Below are 14,121 nucleotides of genomic sequence, written 5' to 3'. Positions count from 1 at the left end.
GGAGTACGCCAAGGCTGTATATTGTCACCCTGCTTATTTAACTTATATGCAGAGTACATTATGCAAAATGCCAGGCTAGATGAAGCACAAGCTGGAATCAAGATTGCCGGGAGAAATATCAATAACCAGATATGCAGATGACACCACCCTTATGACAGAAAGTGAAGAGGAACTAAAGAGCCTCCTGATGAAAGTGAAAGAGGAGAGTGAAAAAGCTGCCTTAAAACAACATTCAAAAAACTAAGATCATGACATCTGGTCCCATCACTTCATGGCAAATAGATGGGGAAACAATGGGAACAGTGAAAGACTTTATTTTCTTGGGCTCCAAAATCACTGCAGATGGTGACTGCAGCCATGAAATTAAAAGACACTTGCTCCTTGGAAGAAAAGCTATGCTCAACCTGCTGCTGCCACTGCTGCTAAGTCGCTTCAGTCATGTCTGACTCTGTGCGATCCCACAGATGGCAGCCCACCAGGCTCCTCTGTCCCTGGGATTCTCCAGGCAAGAATACTGGAGTGGGCTGCCATTTCCTTCTCCAATGCTCAACCTAGACAGCATATTAAAAAGCAGAGACATTACTTTGCCAACAAAGGTCCATCTAGTCAAAGCTATGTTTTTCCAGTAGTCATGTATGGATGTGAAAGTTGGACTATAATGAAAGCTGAGTGCTGAAGAATTGATGCTTTTGAACTGTGGTGTTGCAGAAGACTCTTGAGAGTCCCTTGGACTGCAAGGAGATCCAACCAGTCCATCCTAAAGGAAATCAGTCCTGAATATTCATTAGAAGGACTGATATTGAAGCTGAAACTCCAATACTTTGGTCACTTGATGCGAAGAACTGACTCCTTGGAAAAGACCTTGATTCTGGGAAAGACAGAAGGCAGGAGGAGAAGGGGATGACAGAGGATGAGATGGTTGGATTGTATCACCAACTCAATGGACATGAGTTTGAGCAAGCTCTGGGAGCTGGTGATGGACAGGAAGCTTGGCGTGCTGCAGTCCATGGGGTCGCAAAGAGTCCGACATGACTGAGAGATTGAACTGAATTTATCTAATTTTCCATTTGTGGCTTGTGCTTCTGCTGTCATGTCTAAGAAACCACTGCCAAATTGATAGTGATGAACATTCTAAAAGTTTTATAATTTTATCTTTTAAGTTTAGCTCTTTGTTTACCAATTAATTAATTGTATACAGTGTGAGGCAAGGGTCTAACTTCATACGTTTGTTATGTGGTTATCAAGCTGTTACTGTTTGTTGAAAACTATTCTTTCCCCCATTGAATGGTCTTGGAACCTTTTCAAAAATCAATTGACCATTGGGACTTCCCTGGTGGACCAGTGATTGAGCATCTCCCTTGCAGTTCAGGGGATGCAGGTTCAATCCCTGGTCGGGGAACTTGAACACCACATATTGCAGAGTCACTGAGCCTGCCTGCTGCAACAAAAGATCCTGCATGCTGCAACAAAGACCTTGCATGCCACAACTAAGACCTGAGGCAGTCAAATAAATAAATTTTTTTTTTAAAAAAAAGAAAGAACACACATTGGATTTTTTAAACAGAATCAATTGACCATAGATGTATGAGTTTATTTCTGAGCTCTCAGTTTGATTCCATTAATCTAGAAGACTATCCTTATGATTTAGTTATTGTAACTTCATAGTAAGTTTTGAAATCATGAAATGAGTCCTCCAACTTTGTTCTTTTTCAAGATTGTTTCATGTTTCATCTACTTGAAGTCTCTTGTAATTCCATATTTTTAAGATCATATTTTAAGATATTTTGTCCATTTCTGCAAAACCAGCAATTGAAATTTTGATAGAGATTGCAATGAATTCGTATATCAACTTGACAAATACTAGCATCTTAACAATAATAAGTGTTCCAACCCATAAACATGAGATGTCTTTTCATTTATTTAGGTCTTCTTTAACCTCTTTTGATAATACTTTGTAGTTTTCAGTGTACAAGTCTTACACTTCCTTGGTTAAATTTATTCTTAAATGCTTTAATATTTTTGATGCTACTAATGTTTTCTTAATTCCTCTTCAGATTGTTCACTGCTATTGTATAAAAATACAACTGATTTTATGTTGATTTTGTTTCCTGCAACTTTTTTGAAGTCTTTTAGTAGCTCCAATAGTTCTATGGTGGATTTTTTTTTAATAGAAAGTTTTATTGGAGAAAAATAGAATCACCACGTACACAGGGAAAAGAGCACAAAAATTCAACCGATACAGAACTGAAAGTCACAACTACCCAATGTTGTTTGCGATTACTTTTCAATTTCTTAAATGGCTTCCCTCAATTTTTTAAATAGCCTTGCCAATTTTTTTCAGCTGAAATAGCATCAAGTTTTCAAAAAATTAAGAGCCTCAGCGAAGGGACCAGCTTTTAAGATAACAAAGGTGACACCAAGAGTCACCTAATGGTACCAAGAGACAAGAGTCTCCTGATAGTACCAATTCTACCAAAAAATTCCTGAAGCACAAAACTATTGAGTCTGGTAGAACAGTAGCTCAGAGACCATCAGGGATTAGTTAGAACACTGACTCAGATGGTCCAGTATGCAGAGAGGGCAAACAAAAAAGCTGCATTTCCCTGTCAGATGAGTTCACCTAAGAAAACCAAGGAGGTGCTAAGAAAATACAGGCAATGGCTGCTCAAAATAATTAAGAAGGCATTCTAAATACCACATATTATTAGACAACAGTGTGTAAAGTGATGCAATTAGAAAACAGGCAACTTAAAAAAAAATATGGTCACAGGTCTTTGAGAACTCAAGAAAACAATCAAGAGCAAACACAAGAGCTGAAAGTCTCAGCTGAGGGTTGAAAGTGAAAGTGAAGTCGCTCAGTCATATCTGACTCTTTGCGACCCAGTGGACTGTAGTCCACCAGGTGCCTCCATCCATAGGATTCTCCAGGCAAGAATACTGAAGTGGGTTGCCATTTCCTTCTCCTATGGTGAATTTTTTAAAATTTTCTACATATAAGTACATTTAACTACATTTAACTATATAAGTATAACTACATTTAACAGAAATACAAAAGCCATTTTCCCCCTTATTACCTTTGTGCATTGGTTAGCACTTCCAGTACAATGTTAAATCAAAGTGGCAAGAGCAGACATGCATATGGGTCAAGTCATGTCCAACTCTTTGCAACCCGATGGACTGTAACCTGCTAAGCTCCTCTGTCCATAGAATTCTCCAGGCAAGAATACTGGAGAGGGTTGCCATTTCCTACTCCAGGGAATGTTCCCAACCCAGGGATCATCTCCTATGTCTTCTGCATTGGAAGGTAGATTCTTTACCACTGAGACACCTGGAAGCCTGGCAAGAGCAGGCATTCTTGCCTTATTCTTGATTTTAGAGGGCAAGCTTTCAACCTTTCAGTCTTAAGTATGTAGTTAGCTATAGGTTTTTCAGAGATGTCCTTAACAGTCTGAGGAAGTTTCCTCACATGCCTTGTCTTTATAATAAAATGGTGTTGGATTTTGTCAAATACTTTTTTAGCATCAACAGAGATGACTGCATGGTTCTTGTTTATCAATGTGGTGTCTTACATTGAATGACTTTCACATATTAAACCACCCTTGCCTCCCTGATATAATCCCACTTGGTCACATAATTCTTTTGTATAATTCTTTTAATTTTCTGCTGGTGTGCTAGTATTTTGTTGAAATTTTCTCCATCTCTATTCATAGTGAATGTAGTCTGTAGTTTTTGTTTCTAACGATGTCTTTCTTTGCTTTTGGTGTAAGAATAGTACTGGCCTCACAGAGTAAGTTAGGAAGACTTACTTCCTCTTCTATTTATTTGAAGAGATTAAGGATAGGTGTTAATTCCTCTTTAAAAGTTTGGTAGAAATCACTGGTAAAGTAATCTAGTCCTAGGATTTCTTTGGAAGTTTTAACTGAAATCTCTTCCTTGGTTACAGGTATATCCAGATTTTCTATTTCTTTTGGAGTCAGTTTTGGTAGTTTGTGCATTTCATTTGTCCATTCCATTCAAGTTATCCAATTTGGCACACAACTGTTCACAGCATTCTCTCACAATATTTTTAATTTCTTTAAGGTTAGTGGTAATGTCCCCAGTTTCATTCTTGATTTTAAGTAAGCTGAGTCTTCCCTCTTTTAACTGGTCATCTAGCTTAAAGTTTGTCAGGTCTGTTGATGTCTTTAAAAAAAAAAATTTCATTTTATTGATTTTATTGTTTTTTATTCTGTTTTGTTTATATCTAATATTTATTACACTTGATCTTAGCCAAAAGGCCAAGAAGACTGGACATGGAACAACAGACTGGTTCCAAATAGGAAAAGGAGTACATCAAGGCTGTATATTGTCACCCTGCTTATTTAACTTATATGCAGAGTACATCATGCAAAATGCCAGGCTGGATAAAGCACAAGCTGGAATCAAGATTGCCAGGAGAAATATATATCAATAACGCAGATAACGCAGATGACACTATCCTTATGGTAGAAAGCAAAGACCTAAACAACCTCGTGATGAAAGTGAAAGAGGAGGGTGAAAAAGTTGGCTTAAAAACTCAACATTCAAAAAACTAAGATCATGACATCTGGTCCCATCACTTCATGGCAAACAGATGGGGAAACAATGGAAACAGTGAAAGACTTTATTTTCTTGGGCTCCAAAATCACTGCAGATGGTGACTGAAGCCATGAAATTAAAAGACTCTTGCTCCTTGAAAGAAAAGCTATGATCAACCTAGACAGCATATTAAATAGCAGAGACATTACTTTACCAGCAAAGGTCCATCTAGTCAAAGCTATAGCTATTCCAGTAGTCATGTATGGATGTGATAGTTGGACTATAAAGAAGGTTAAGCACTGAAGAATTGATGCCTTTGAACTGTGGTGTTGGAGAAGACTCTTGAGAGTCCCCTAGACTGCAAGATCCAACCAGTCAATCTTAAAGGAAATCAATCCTGAATATTCACTGGAAGAACTGATGCTGAAGCTGAAACTCCAATACTTTGGCCACCTGATGTGAAGAACTGACTCCTTGGAAAAGACCTTGATGCTGGGAAAGACTGAAGGCAGGAGGAGAAGAGGACAACAGAGGATGAGATGGTTGGATGGCATCAGCGACTTGATGGACATGAGTTTGAGTAAGCTTCAGGAGTTTGTGATGGACAGGGAAGCCTGGGGTGCTGCAGTCCATGGGGTCGCAAAGAGTCGGACACAACTGAGTGACTGAACTGAACTGAGTCTTTATTACTCCCTCCCTTCTGCCTCGAGTTTAGTTGGCTAAGATATAAAGCTAAGTCCTTGATTTAAGATCTTTTTTCTTTATTAATGTAGGTATTTACAGCTGTAAATTTTTCTCTGAGCATGTACTGCTTTTGTTGTATTTCACGATTTTTGATACATTATGTTTTCATTTTCACTCATTCCAAAGCATTTTTCTTTTTTTTTCCCCATTTATTTTTATTAGTTGGAGGCTAATTACTTTACAATATTGTAGTGGTTTTTGCCACACATTGACATGAATCAGCCATGGATTTACAGGTGTTCCCCATCCTGATCCCCTCTCCCGCCTCTCTCCCCACTCCATCCCTCTGGGTCTTCCCAGTGCACCAGCCCTGAGCACTTGTCTCATGCATCCAACCTGGGCTGGTGACCTGTTTCGCCCTTGATAATATACATGTTTTGATGCTGTTCTCTCGAAACATCCCACCCTCGCCTTCTCCCACAGAGTCCAAAAGTCTGTTCTGTACATCTGTGTCTCTTTTTCTGTTTTGCATATAGGGTTATTGTTACCATCTTTCTAAATTCCATATATATGCGTTAGTATACTGTATTAGTCTTTATCTTTCTGACTTACTTCACTCTGTATAATGGGCTCCAGTTTCATCCATCTCATTAGAACTGATTCAAATGAATTCTTTTTAATGGCTGAGTAATAGTCCATGGTGTATATGTACCACAGCTTCCTTATCCATTCGTCTGCTGATGGGCATCTAGGTTGCTTCCATGTCCTGGTTATTATAAACAGTGCTGCGATGAACATTGGGGTGCACGTGTCTCTTTCAGATCTGGTTTCCTTGGTGTGTATGCCCAGGAGTGGGATTGCTGGGTCATATGGCAGTTCTATTTCCAGTTTTTTAAGGAATCTCCACACTGTTCTCCATAGCAGCTGTACTAGTTTGCATTCCCACCAACAGTGTAAGAGGGTCCCCTTTCTCCACACCCTCTCCAGCATTTCTTGCTTGTAGACTTTTGGATAGCAGCCATCCTGACTGGCGTGTAATGGTACCTCATTGTGGTTTTGATTTGCATTTCTCTGATAATGAGTGATGTTGAGCATCTTTTCATGTGTTTATTAGCCATCTGTATGTCTTCTTTGGAGAAATGTCTGTTTAGTTCTTTGGCCCATTTTTTGATTGGGTCATTTATTTTTCTGGAATTGAGCTGCAGGAGTTGCTTGTATATTTTTGAGATTAATCCTTTGTCTGTTGCTTCGTTTGCTATTATTTTCTCCCATTCTGAAGGCTGTCTTTTCACCTTGCTTATAGTTTCCTTTGTTGTGCAAAAGCTTTTAAGTTTCATTAGGTCCAATTTGTTTATATTTGCTTTTATTTCCAATATTCTGGGAGGTGGGTCATAGAGGATCCTGCTGTGATTTATGTCGGAGAGTGTTTTGCCTATGTTCTCCTCTAGGAGTTTTATAGTTTCTGGTCTTACATTTAGATCTCTAATCCATTTTGAGTTTATTTTTGTGTATGGTGTTAGAGAGTGTTCTAGTTTCATTCTTTTACAAGTGGTTGACCAGTTTTCCCATCACCACTTGTTAAAGAGGTTGTCTTTTTTCCATTGTATATCCTTGCCTCCTTTGTCGAAGATAAGGTGTCCATAGGTTCGTGGATTTATCTCTGGGCTTGCTATTCTGTTCCATTGATCTATATTTCTGTCTTTGTGCCAGTACCATACTGTCTTGATGACTGTGGCTTTGTAGTAGAGCCTGAAGTCAGGCAGGTTGATTCCTCCAGTTCCATTCTTCTTTCTCAAAATCCAAAGCATTTTCCTAAATTATCTTGTGATTTCTCCTTTGACATCATTTGTCTCTAGAGTTCGTTGTTTAATTTCCACACATTTCAATATGGTGAAATTTCTGAATTTCCTTCTGTTACTGACTTATAGTTTCATTTCACTGTAGTGAGGGTAGACAGTTTATATGATTTCAATCATTTTAAGTTTATTGAGAATTATTTATGCCCTAACTATGATGTATCCTGGAGAATGTTCCATGTACACTTTGGGTATATGGAAATGTTGTTGGGTAGATATCTGTTAGATACAGTTGGTTTACAGTGTTGTTCATTCAAGTCTTCTATTTCTTTGTGTATCTTTTGTCTAGTTATTCTATCCATTATTGAAAATGAGGTGTTGATGTCTTCAACTATTACTGTTGAACTCTTTATTTCTCCCTCAATTCTGTCAGTTTTTGGTTCATACACTTTGGGGCTCTCTTATTAGATGTACACAAGTTTATAATTGTTGTATCTTCTTGATAAATTGAATTTTTGTCATTATATAATGTCAAACTTTGTCTTGTAAAAATTTTTGTCTTAAAGTCTATTTTGTCTGGTATTAGTTTAACCACTCCATCTCTCTTTGGTTACATTTGCATGGAATATTTTCTTCCACACTTTCACTTTGTACTTGTCTTTGAATCTAAAGAACCTCTTGTAGATAGCATATAGTTGGACTACTTTTTTCCCTATCCATTCTGCTAATCAATGCCTCTTAACTGAAGAGCTTAATCTATTTACCTTTAAGTAATTTGTGATAAGGAAGAAATTGTTTTCTCCATTTTCCTATTTGTTTTCTATATATCCTGCCTTTTTTGTTGTTATTGTTCTCTTTCCCTGCATTATTGCCTTCTTTCGTGTTAGATATTTTCTAGTATACCATTTTGATTCCCTTATTTCTTTTTATCATATTTTTTATTTTAGTGGTTAACAGTTAACAATTATATTTAACAACTTACAAAACCTAAGAATGAATTAATAATAATTTAGTTTCAATAGTACACAAAACTTTGCTCCTATATAGCTCCTCCCCCCTTATGTTGTTATGGTCACAAATTGCAACTATATAAACTGTACGTCCATCAACATAGATTTACAAAGACTGTTTTACACAGCTGTCTTTTAAATCATATAGATAAAAAGAACTTTGAACCAAAAAAATTAATATTGACTTTATTTGCCTATGTAGTTACACTTCTGGTGTTCTTCACTGCTTTGTGTGGCCTCAAGACTATCTAGTATCATTTTATTTCAGCCTGAAGGCCTCCTTGTAGCATCTCCTGTAGGAGAAGCTCAGGTCTACTAGCACTGAACTCTGTTTTTGTTTATCTGGGAATGTCTTCTCCCTTTTTTTTTTTTTTTTTGAAGGATAGGGTTGCTGGACACAGAATCCTAAGCTAACAGGTTTTTTCTTCCTGAACTTTAACCATATTATCCCATTGCCTTATATGGTTTCTGATGAGAAATCAGCTGTTAATCTTTTTTAGGATTACTTATACGTGATGAGTTGCTTCTCTCTTGCTTCTTTCAGGTATCTGCCCTTATCTCTGGCTTTTGAAAGCTTGATTATAATGTATCTCATGTGGATATCTTTGAGTATGTCTTCTGTGGGGTGCATTAGGCTTCTTTGATATGTAGATCCATACATTTCATCAAATTTTGGATCTTTTCAGCCAGTATTTCTTCAAATAGTCTTTTTTGCCTCTTTCTATCGTTCTGGGATTCCATTATGCATAAGTAAGTATGTTTAACAGTGTCCCACAGGTTTCTAAGGCTCTGTTCTCTTTGCTTCATTCTTTTATTTTTGACCAAACTCAAGTTTGCCGATTCCTTCTGTTTGCCTGTTTAGATCTGCTGCTGAACCCCAATAAGAAATTTTAAATTTCAGTTAAACTTTTCAGCTCTAGAATTTCTATTTAGCTTTTATTATTTCTAACTCTTTACTGATATTCTCTAATCCGAGACAGATTCTCATGGTTTCCTTTAGTTCTTTGTATATGGCTTCCTTTACCTCCTTGAGCACATTTTAAATAGTTGATTTAAAGTTTTTGTCTAGAAAGTCCAAAGTCTGGGCTTCCTCAAGGACAGTTTCTATTCATTTCCTTCTTGTCTCTGTGAAAGGCATATTTTGCTGCTTTGTATGTCTTATAATTTTTTTGTTGAAAACTGGAAATTTAAAATATTATAATCTAGCAACTCTAGAAATCAGATTTCCTCTCCTCCCCAGGGATTGTTGTTGCTGTTTATAGTCATTTGTTTAATAACTTCTGAACTGATTTTGTAGTTTATATTCTCTATCATGAGTGACTAGTGAAGTCTCTGCTCTTTTAGCATAATGGTTAGTTAGTGACTTGATAGAGATTGCCCTAAACCCCTGAAATCAAAAACAAAACAAAAAACAAGTCTTTGTAGATGGGTTCTGTGTGTGTATGGGGGCATACCTTCAACATTCAGTCAGGCAGTTTACAACTCTGCCTTAGCTTTCACTTTCTGTTTGTGCAGAACCTGAAAGTTAGACAGATGTGAAAACTTAAGGCCTTAAGTCTTTTCTGAGCAAGTGCCCACACTTGGGCATGCGTATAGCTGCTAAGATTCCTAGGAATATGTGGAAGCTTTTAAAAACCTCTATTTCCCAGTTTCTCAATCCTCAGCCTTTCCTCCCAAGCTTTCTAGTTTGTCTATTGCTTGTCTGTTGTTACCCCTTGCTCCTTGCAGCAGGGCCTAGTACATTTGCCTTTAAATATTTTCAACAAATGCCAGCCCACGCACCCCACTAACTGTATCCCCTCCCCCAGGATAGCTGTGTCAGTGCTGGGAGAGTTTCAGATTAACCAAAGTAAAAAAATCAAGCCCTTAGAGCTGGTCCTTCATGGGTTCATCAGACCAGTCAGACCATCAAACCACAGTTCTTTGAGAATATGATCCAGTCTGCATCCTTTGATAGATGGAATTATACCCAGAAGCGTGACAGTTGTCTTCAACGCTACCACTGAGCTAGCGGGTGGAGGATGGGGTTAGTGTAAGTTAAAACACAAAAAATAAATAAATAAATAAATAAAGCTCTCTTAAAGAAATTCAGTTATTTCTTAAAATTGATTAAGCATTCTCCAGGTTGCAATAAACTTTTGATTAGTTTTCAGAGTCTCAATAAACTTGGTTCACTGCTTGTTGAGTTCCCTACACTGCCATTTTTGTTCTACCTTGGGTAAGTCTTCTTAATAAGGATTAATATATCTGTGGTAGGGGAGAAAGGAGGAGTATGGGGACAATGCTAAATTCATATTATTCAGGAGGCATTCCTTGATTAATCCCAACTAGGCCCATTTTTTACTCTTGGCATTTATTTAATATTAGATCAATATTTATTGATCTGTATTATTTAAATATTAAGTTCACTTATACTTTTTAAAATATAAAGTTGATAAAAGGAACTTTTAAAAAAAATATGCTGCTAACATTAAAAATAATAAGGTTAGAGCCATGTTTTTCTTATTTTGAATTCCCTTCCCAATCCTCCAATCCTACTAGCAACTACAGGTCTCAGGACTGAATGAATGCTTTCAGTGAATGACATAAATGAAAAACAAAATTAAAATGGGTGGCATAGTGTTTTAGTACTCTAACTATCAAGTATTATCATCAATTAGATCAGTACTCTCCCTTTTGAAAAATATTTCCACATAATTTCTATTCAAAAGCATAGAAGATAAGTTTACAATTTCAGAAGCAAAAAACAAATGTCAATGAACATTACAAATTTTGTCCCTAGTATGCAAAAAGAGAAAGGTGACTACTAATGACTCCAAATGTCTTAGGGACAGCAAAAAGGAAACAAAATCATTTGCCTGGGTTTCCTTCAAAACAAACTTCTTTTCCATATATTATAGTTCACACTTACTCGTTGTTTAATTCTAAAGCTTGATAGGCTGCTTTGATTCGAGCTGGAGGATTCCTTTCTCTCCATGCCTTCTGCATAACTGTGGGAAAAACATTTCAAAAAGTAGATGAGATGGCAAACATAAATTATCTTATGCAAAACATACAAAGAATGATTTAGAAGAACAAACAAAGATTTAAATAACATGTTCTTAAACATAAACAACAAACTGGGGTGATGGCTCACATTAACCTTATGAAAAGTTTACACTAAATTTGGAAGCTTCATATACAATAGAAATTAAAATATTATTTCTCTGATTTATATGAATAACATAGTTGATACTCAATCAAGTTAACTATATCATTATTATACATGAAGTTATATATCTAAATATATATTAAAATTGACATCAGATTATAATTAATGAAATATTCTTGTTCTTTTATCCTCTTGGAAAGGTTTTATGGAACTGTTAAAAATACACGAAAACCTTAGAAATCAAAGTTTTTATCTAATCAGAGATTCAGTCCACAAAGAATGCTTGAATTTGTATTTTATATTAAAGGGGGGAAAGGAATTAATTTAGGATATAGTACATTTATGAAAAATATGAGTCTCTACTAAGAGTCAAGAAAAGCCTGAATTAGGATCTCTCTGAAATAACAATATTAGTTTTGTTATCATTTACTATACCTAATCGAACATTTCACATTAAGCAAAGTTTCTTTAAAATTAAATAAATAAACAAAGAAGATCCATGAAACTATCTGGCCTATTTCAAGTTTGATAACAAAAATAGAGAATCTATGACTGTTGCTTTTGGAAGGAAACCTACAACTGTCCAGAAAGAATAATGTGGAAAACGTTTGAGTTTTCCTTTGGAAACAAAATATTAGTCTTGGCTTAGAAAAGGAGACAATATATTCTACTTGTGTAACAAAAATACATCTCTCATATCAAACATGTCACTAGCTAGCTGACAGCTAATGCTTCCTGAACTTGACAAATTGATGCAAGTCAGCACCCATATGATAATAACCAGGTAAAGAATAGCATTTTGCTTAAACATTAAAATATTACCTAAAAATCAAATATAATACTTAACTTGCCCATTTTTGATGATGAGGCTCTCTTCCATAAGTTAATGATATTTTCAGCTCCAATTCTGACACCGAATTTTAGTAACAATTTAAATGGTTACCTGGTACTCTAGCATATTAAGTATACATAGTAATTTATTTAACCAGTTCTCTTTTGATGGATAATTAATTTTTTGCTAATATAAAAATACTATGATAACCATCTTTTAACATCTATCTTTGTATACCTGGCCAAATATTTCATTTTTAGAAGTGGATGGTTAAAAACGTATGCATCTTTTAAAAGACTCTGGATATATATTCCCAAATTCCTCTCAATGAGATTGTATTAATTCACATTTTTTCAGGCAGTGCAGGAGAGTGACTATTTCCCCACTTTCTTAACAACACTGAGTAGTGTCAATCTTTGCTAATTTAATACATGAAAACTATCTCACTTTCATTTGTATTTCTTCTATTTCTAGTAAAGTCATCTAATCTACCATTAAGCATTTTTTGTTATTCATATGTTTTCAAATGCTCTATCCAGCCTTATTATCCCTCATAACCAATGCACTTCTAAGCTAAAGAGGAAATGGGAAATAAAGTAGAGGAAGGAAAATGTTTACTTCCCTCTAAAACAAGGTTTAGAAATCATTTAGTATTCAACGGTTGATTGAGTATTTAACTGCTGATTTATTATACTCTTCAAAAGTTCTCTGTAAGAATTCATGATTTGCTTAAGAAATAACACAAGCAGTTAACAATTCAATCAAATTTATCTATTTTTCAAGTTAAATGCTATTCTAATACATTAACAAGCAGAAGGAACTAACTACCATTCAATCTAAGACCAGAGGTCAGAAATATAAATGCCTTGAGACCTTGCAGAACTAAAAGCACATGCACTGACTGTCTAAAAGACAGAATCACAGTTCAGGTCTAACTGATTACTGCCAAGTGGAAACGTGGGTCCATATTTTCCAACTTAAATTGTAAGTCTGGAGTTTAATGTTAAATAATCTTTTGATTATGTCTGTTCACTATCCTAAATAAATAAATCAATAGAGTAAGAACAAAAATCTACTAATTTAGTAATTACTAATGACAACAGTTAAGAGAAATTTGTCATATCACACATATAGACACATTTTTCTTTTTTTTAATATAAAACTATAGACATAAATCTTACATTTATATGAGTATCTGTAAAGATCAATGTGGAACCAATAGTCCATTTCTAGATTATCATTCATGGATAAAGTCCAGTTCAGTCTGAAACTGGGATTTTGCATACCTCTAGAAGTACTACACAAAACTTTGTAATGACCAAAATGGGACACATAATTTTAAGAGAATCAACCTCTAAAGCTTCAACTTTATATGACTCTTTCCTGTGTCTGATCTAATTGAAGAATGTTTCTCTGATTAGTCTATCTGTTGCACTGGTTTCTCTTTCCTACCCAACACAGGCTCCTTGCCTCACCCTGCTCCCTTAAAGATATACCTATTCCTACTTCATAAAAGAAAAGCTTACTTTTCACCCATCTTGAATCTTTCCAAGGTGCATTGCCCTAGATTGTAAAAATGTCCAGGTGCCTCAGGAACAAGTTAAAGTCTGGCTTTCGGAGCAACCGTTTTTAATCAAGAAACCTATAGTAGAGATTTGTGCCATTCTCTTATTTAACAGGGAAGCTCAGTACTAGAAATACAAGGGGCTACCCTCATGGTGGCAACCCACTCCAGTGCTCTTGCCTAGAAAATCCCATGGACGGAGGAGCCTGGTGTCCATGGGGTCGCAAAGAGTCGGACACGACTGAGCGACTTCACTTTCACTTTCTTTGACCCTCATGGCTCAGCTGGTAAAGAACCCACCTGCCAATGCAGAAATAGAGTAGTCTGGCTGCTGGAAGTTCTGAATTCAAGTATATTGTAGAGTGGGGAGGGAATAATAATTTTTGCCAGTTCCATTTATCAGCACCCTTTCTCCCCTTACTATCAAGCATGCACTGTTCCTAAGGGAAGGTTCTTGCATAGTAAGGCAAAGAAAGCTTTGCTGCTGCTGCTGCTAAGTCGCTTCAGTCGTGTTTGACTCTGTGCAA

General features: G+C 36.1%; 1 protein-coding gene across 8 annotated transcripts in view; it reads right to left on the bottom strand.

Moving 5' to 3' along the window:
* ST7L (suppression of tumorigenicity 7 like) overlaps positions 1-14,121 on the bottom strand; it is a 91,962-nt gene that overhangs the window by 57,793 nt on the left and 20,048 nt on the right. For all 8 annotated transcript variants that reach the window (XM_043876585.1, XM_043876580.1, XM_043876582.1 and 5 more), the window contains one exon: positions 10,959-11,037. In XM_043876585.1, coding sequence (XP_043732520.1) covers positions 10,959-11,037 — 79 coding nt within the window. The remainder of the gene's footprint in view (positions 1-10,958; positions 11,038-14,121) is intronic.

This window comes from Cervus elaphus, chromosome 20, assembly GCF_910594005.1.
Source record: "Cervus elaphus chromosome 20, mCerEla1.1, whole genome shotgun sequence".
Classification (NCBI taxonomy): Eukaryota; Metazoa; Chordata; class Mammalia; order Artiodactyla; family Cervidae; genus Cervus; species Cervus elaphus.
Note: the sequence above shows the minus strand (reverse complement) of the source record. Positions and strands in the feature narration are given on the sequence as shown.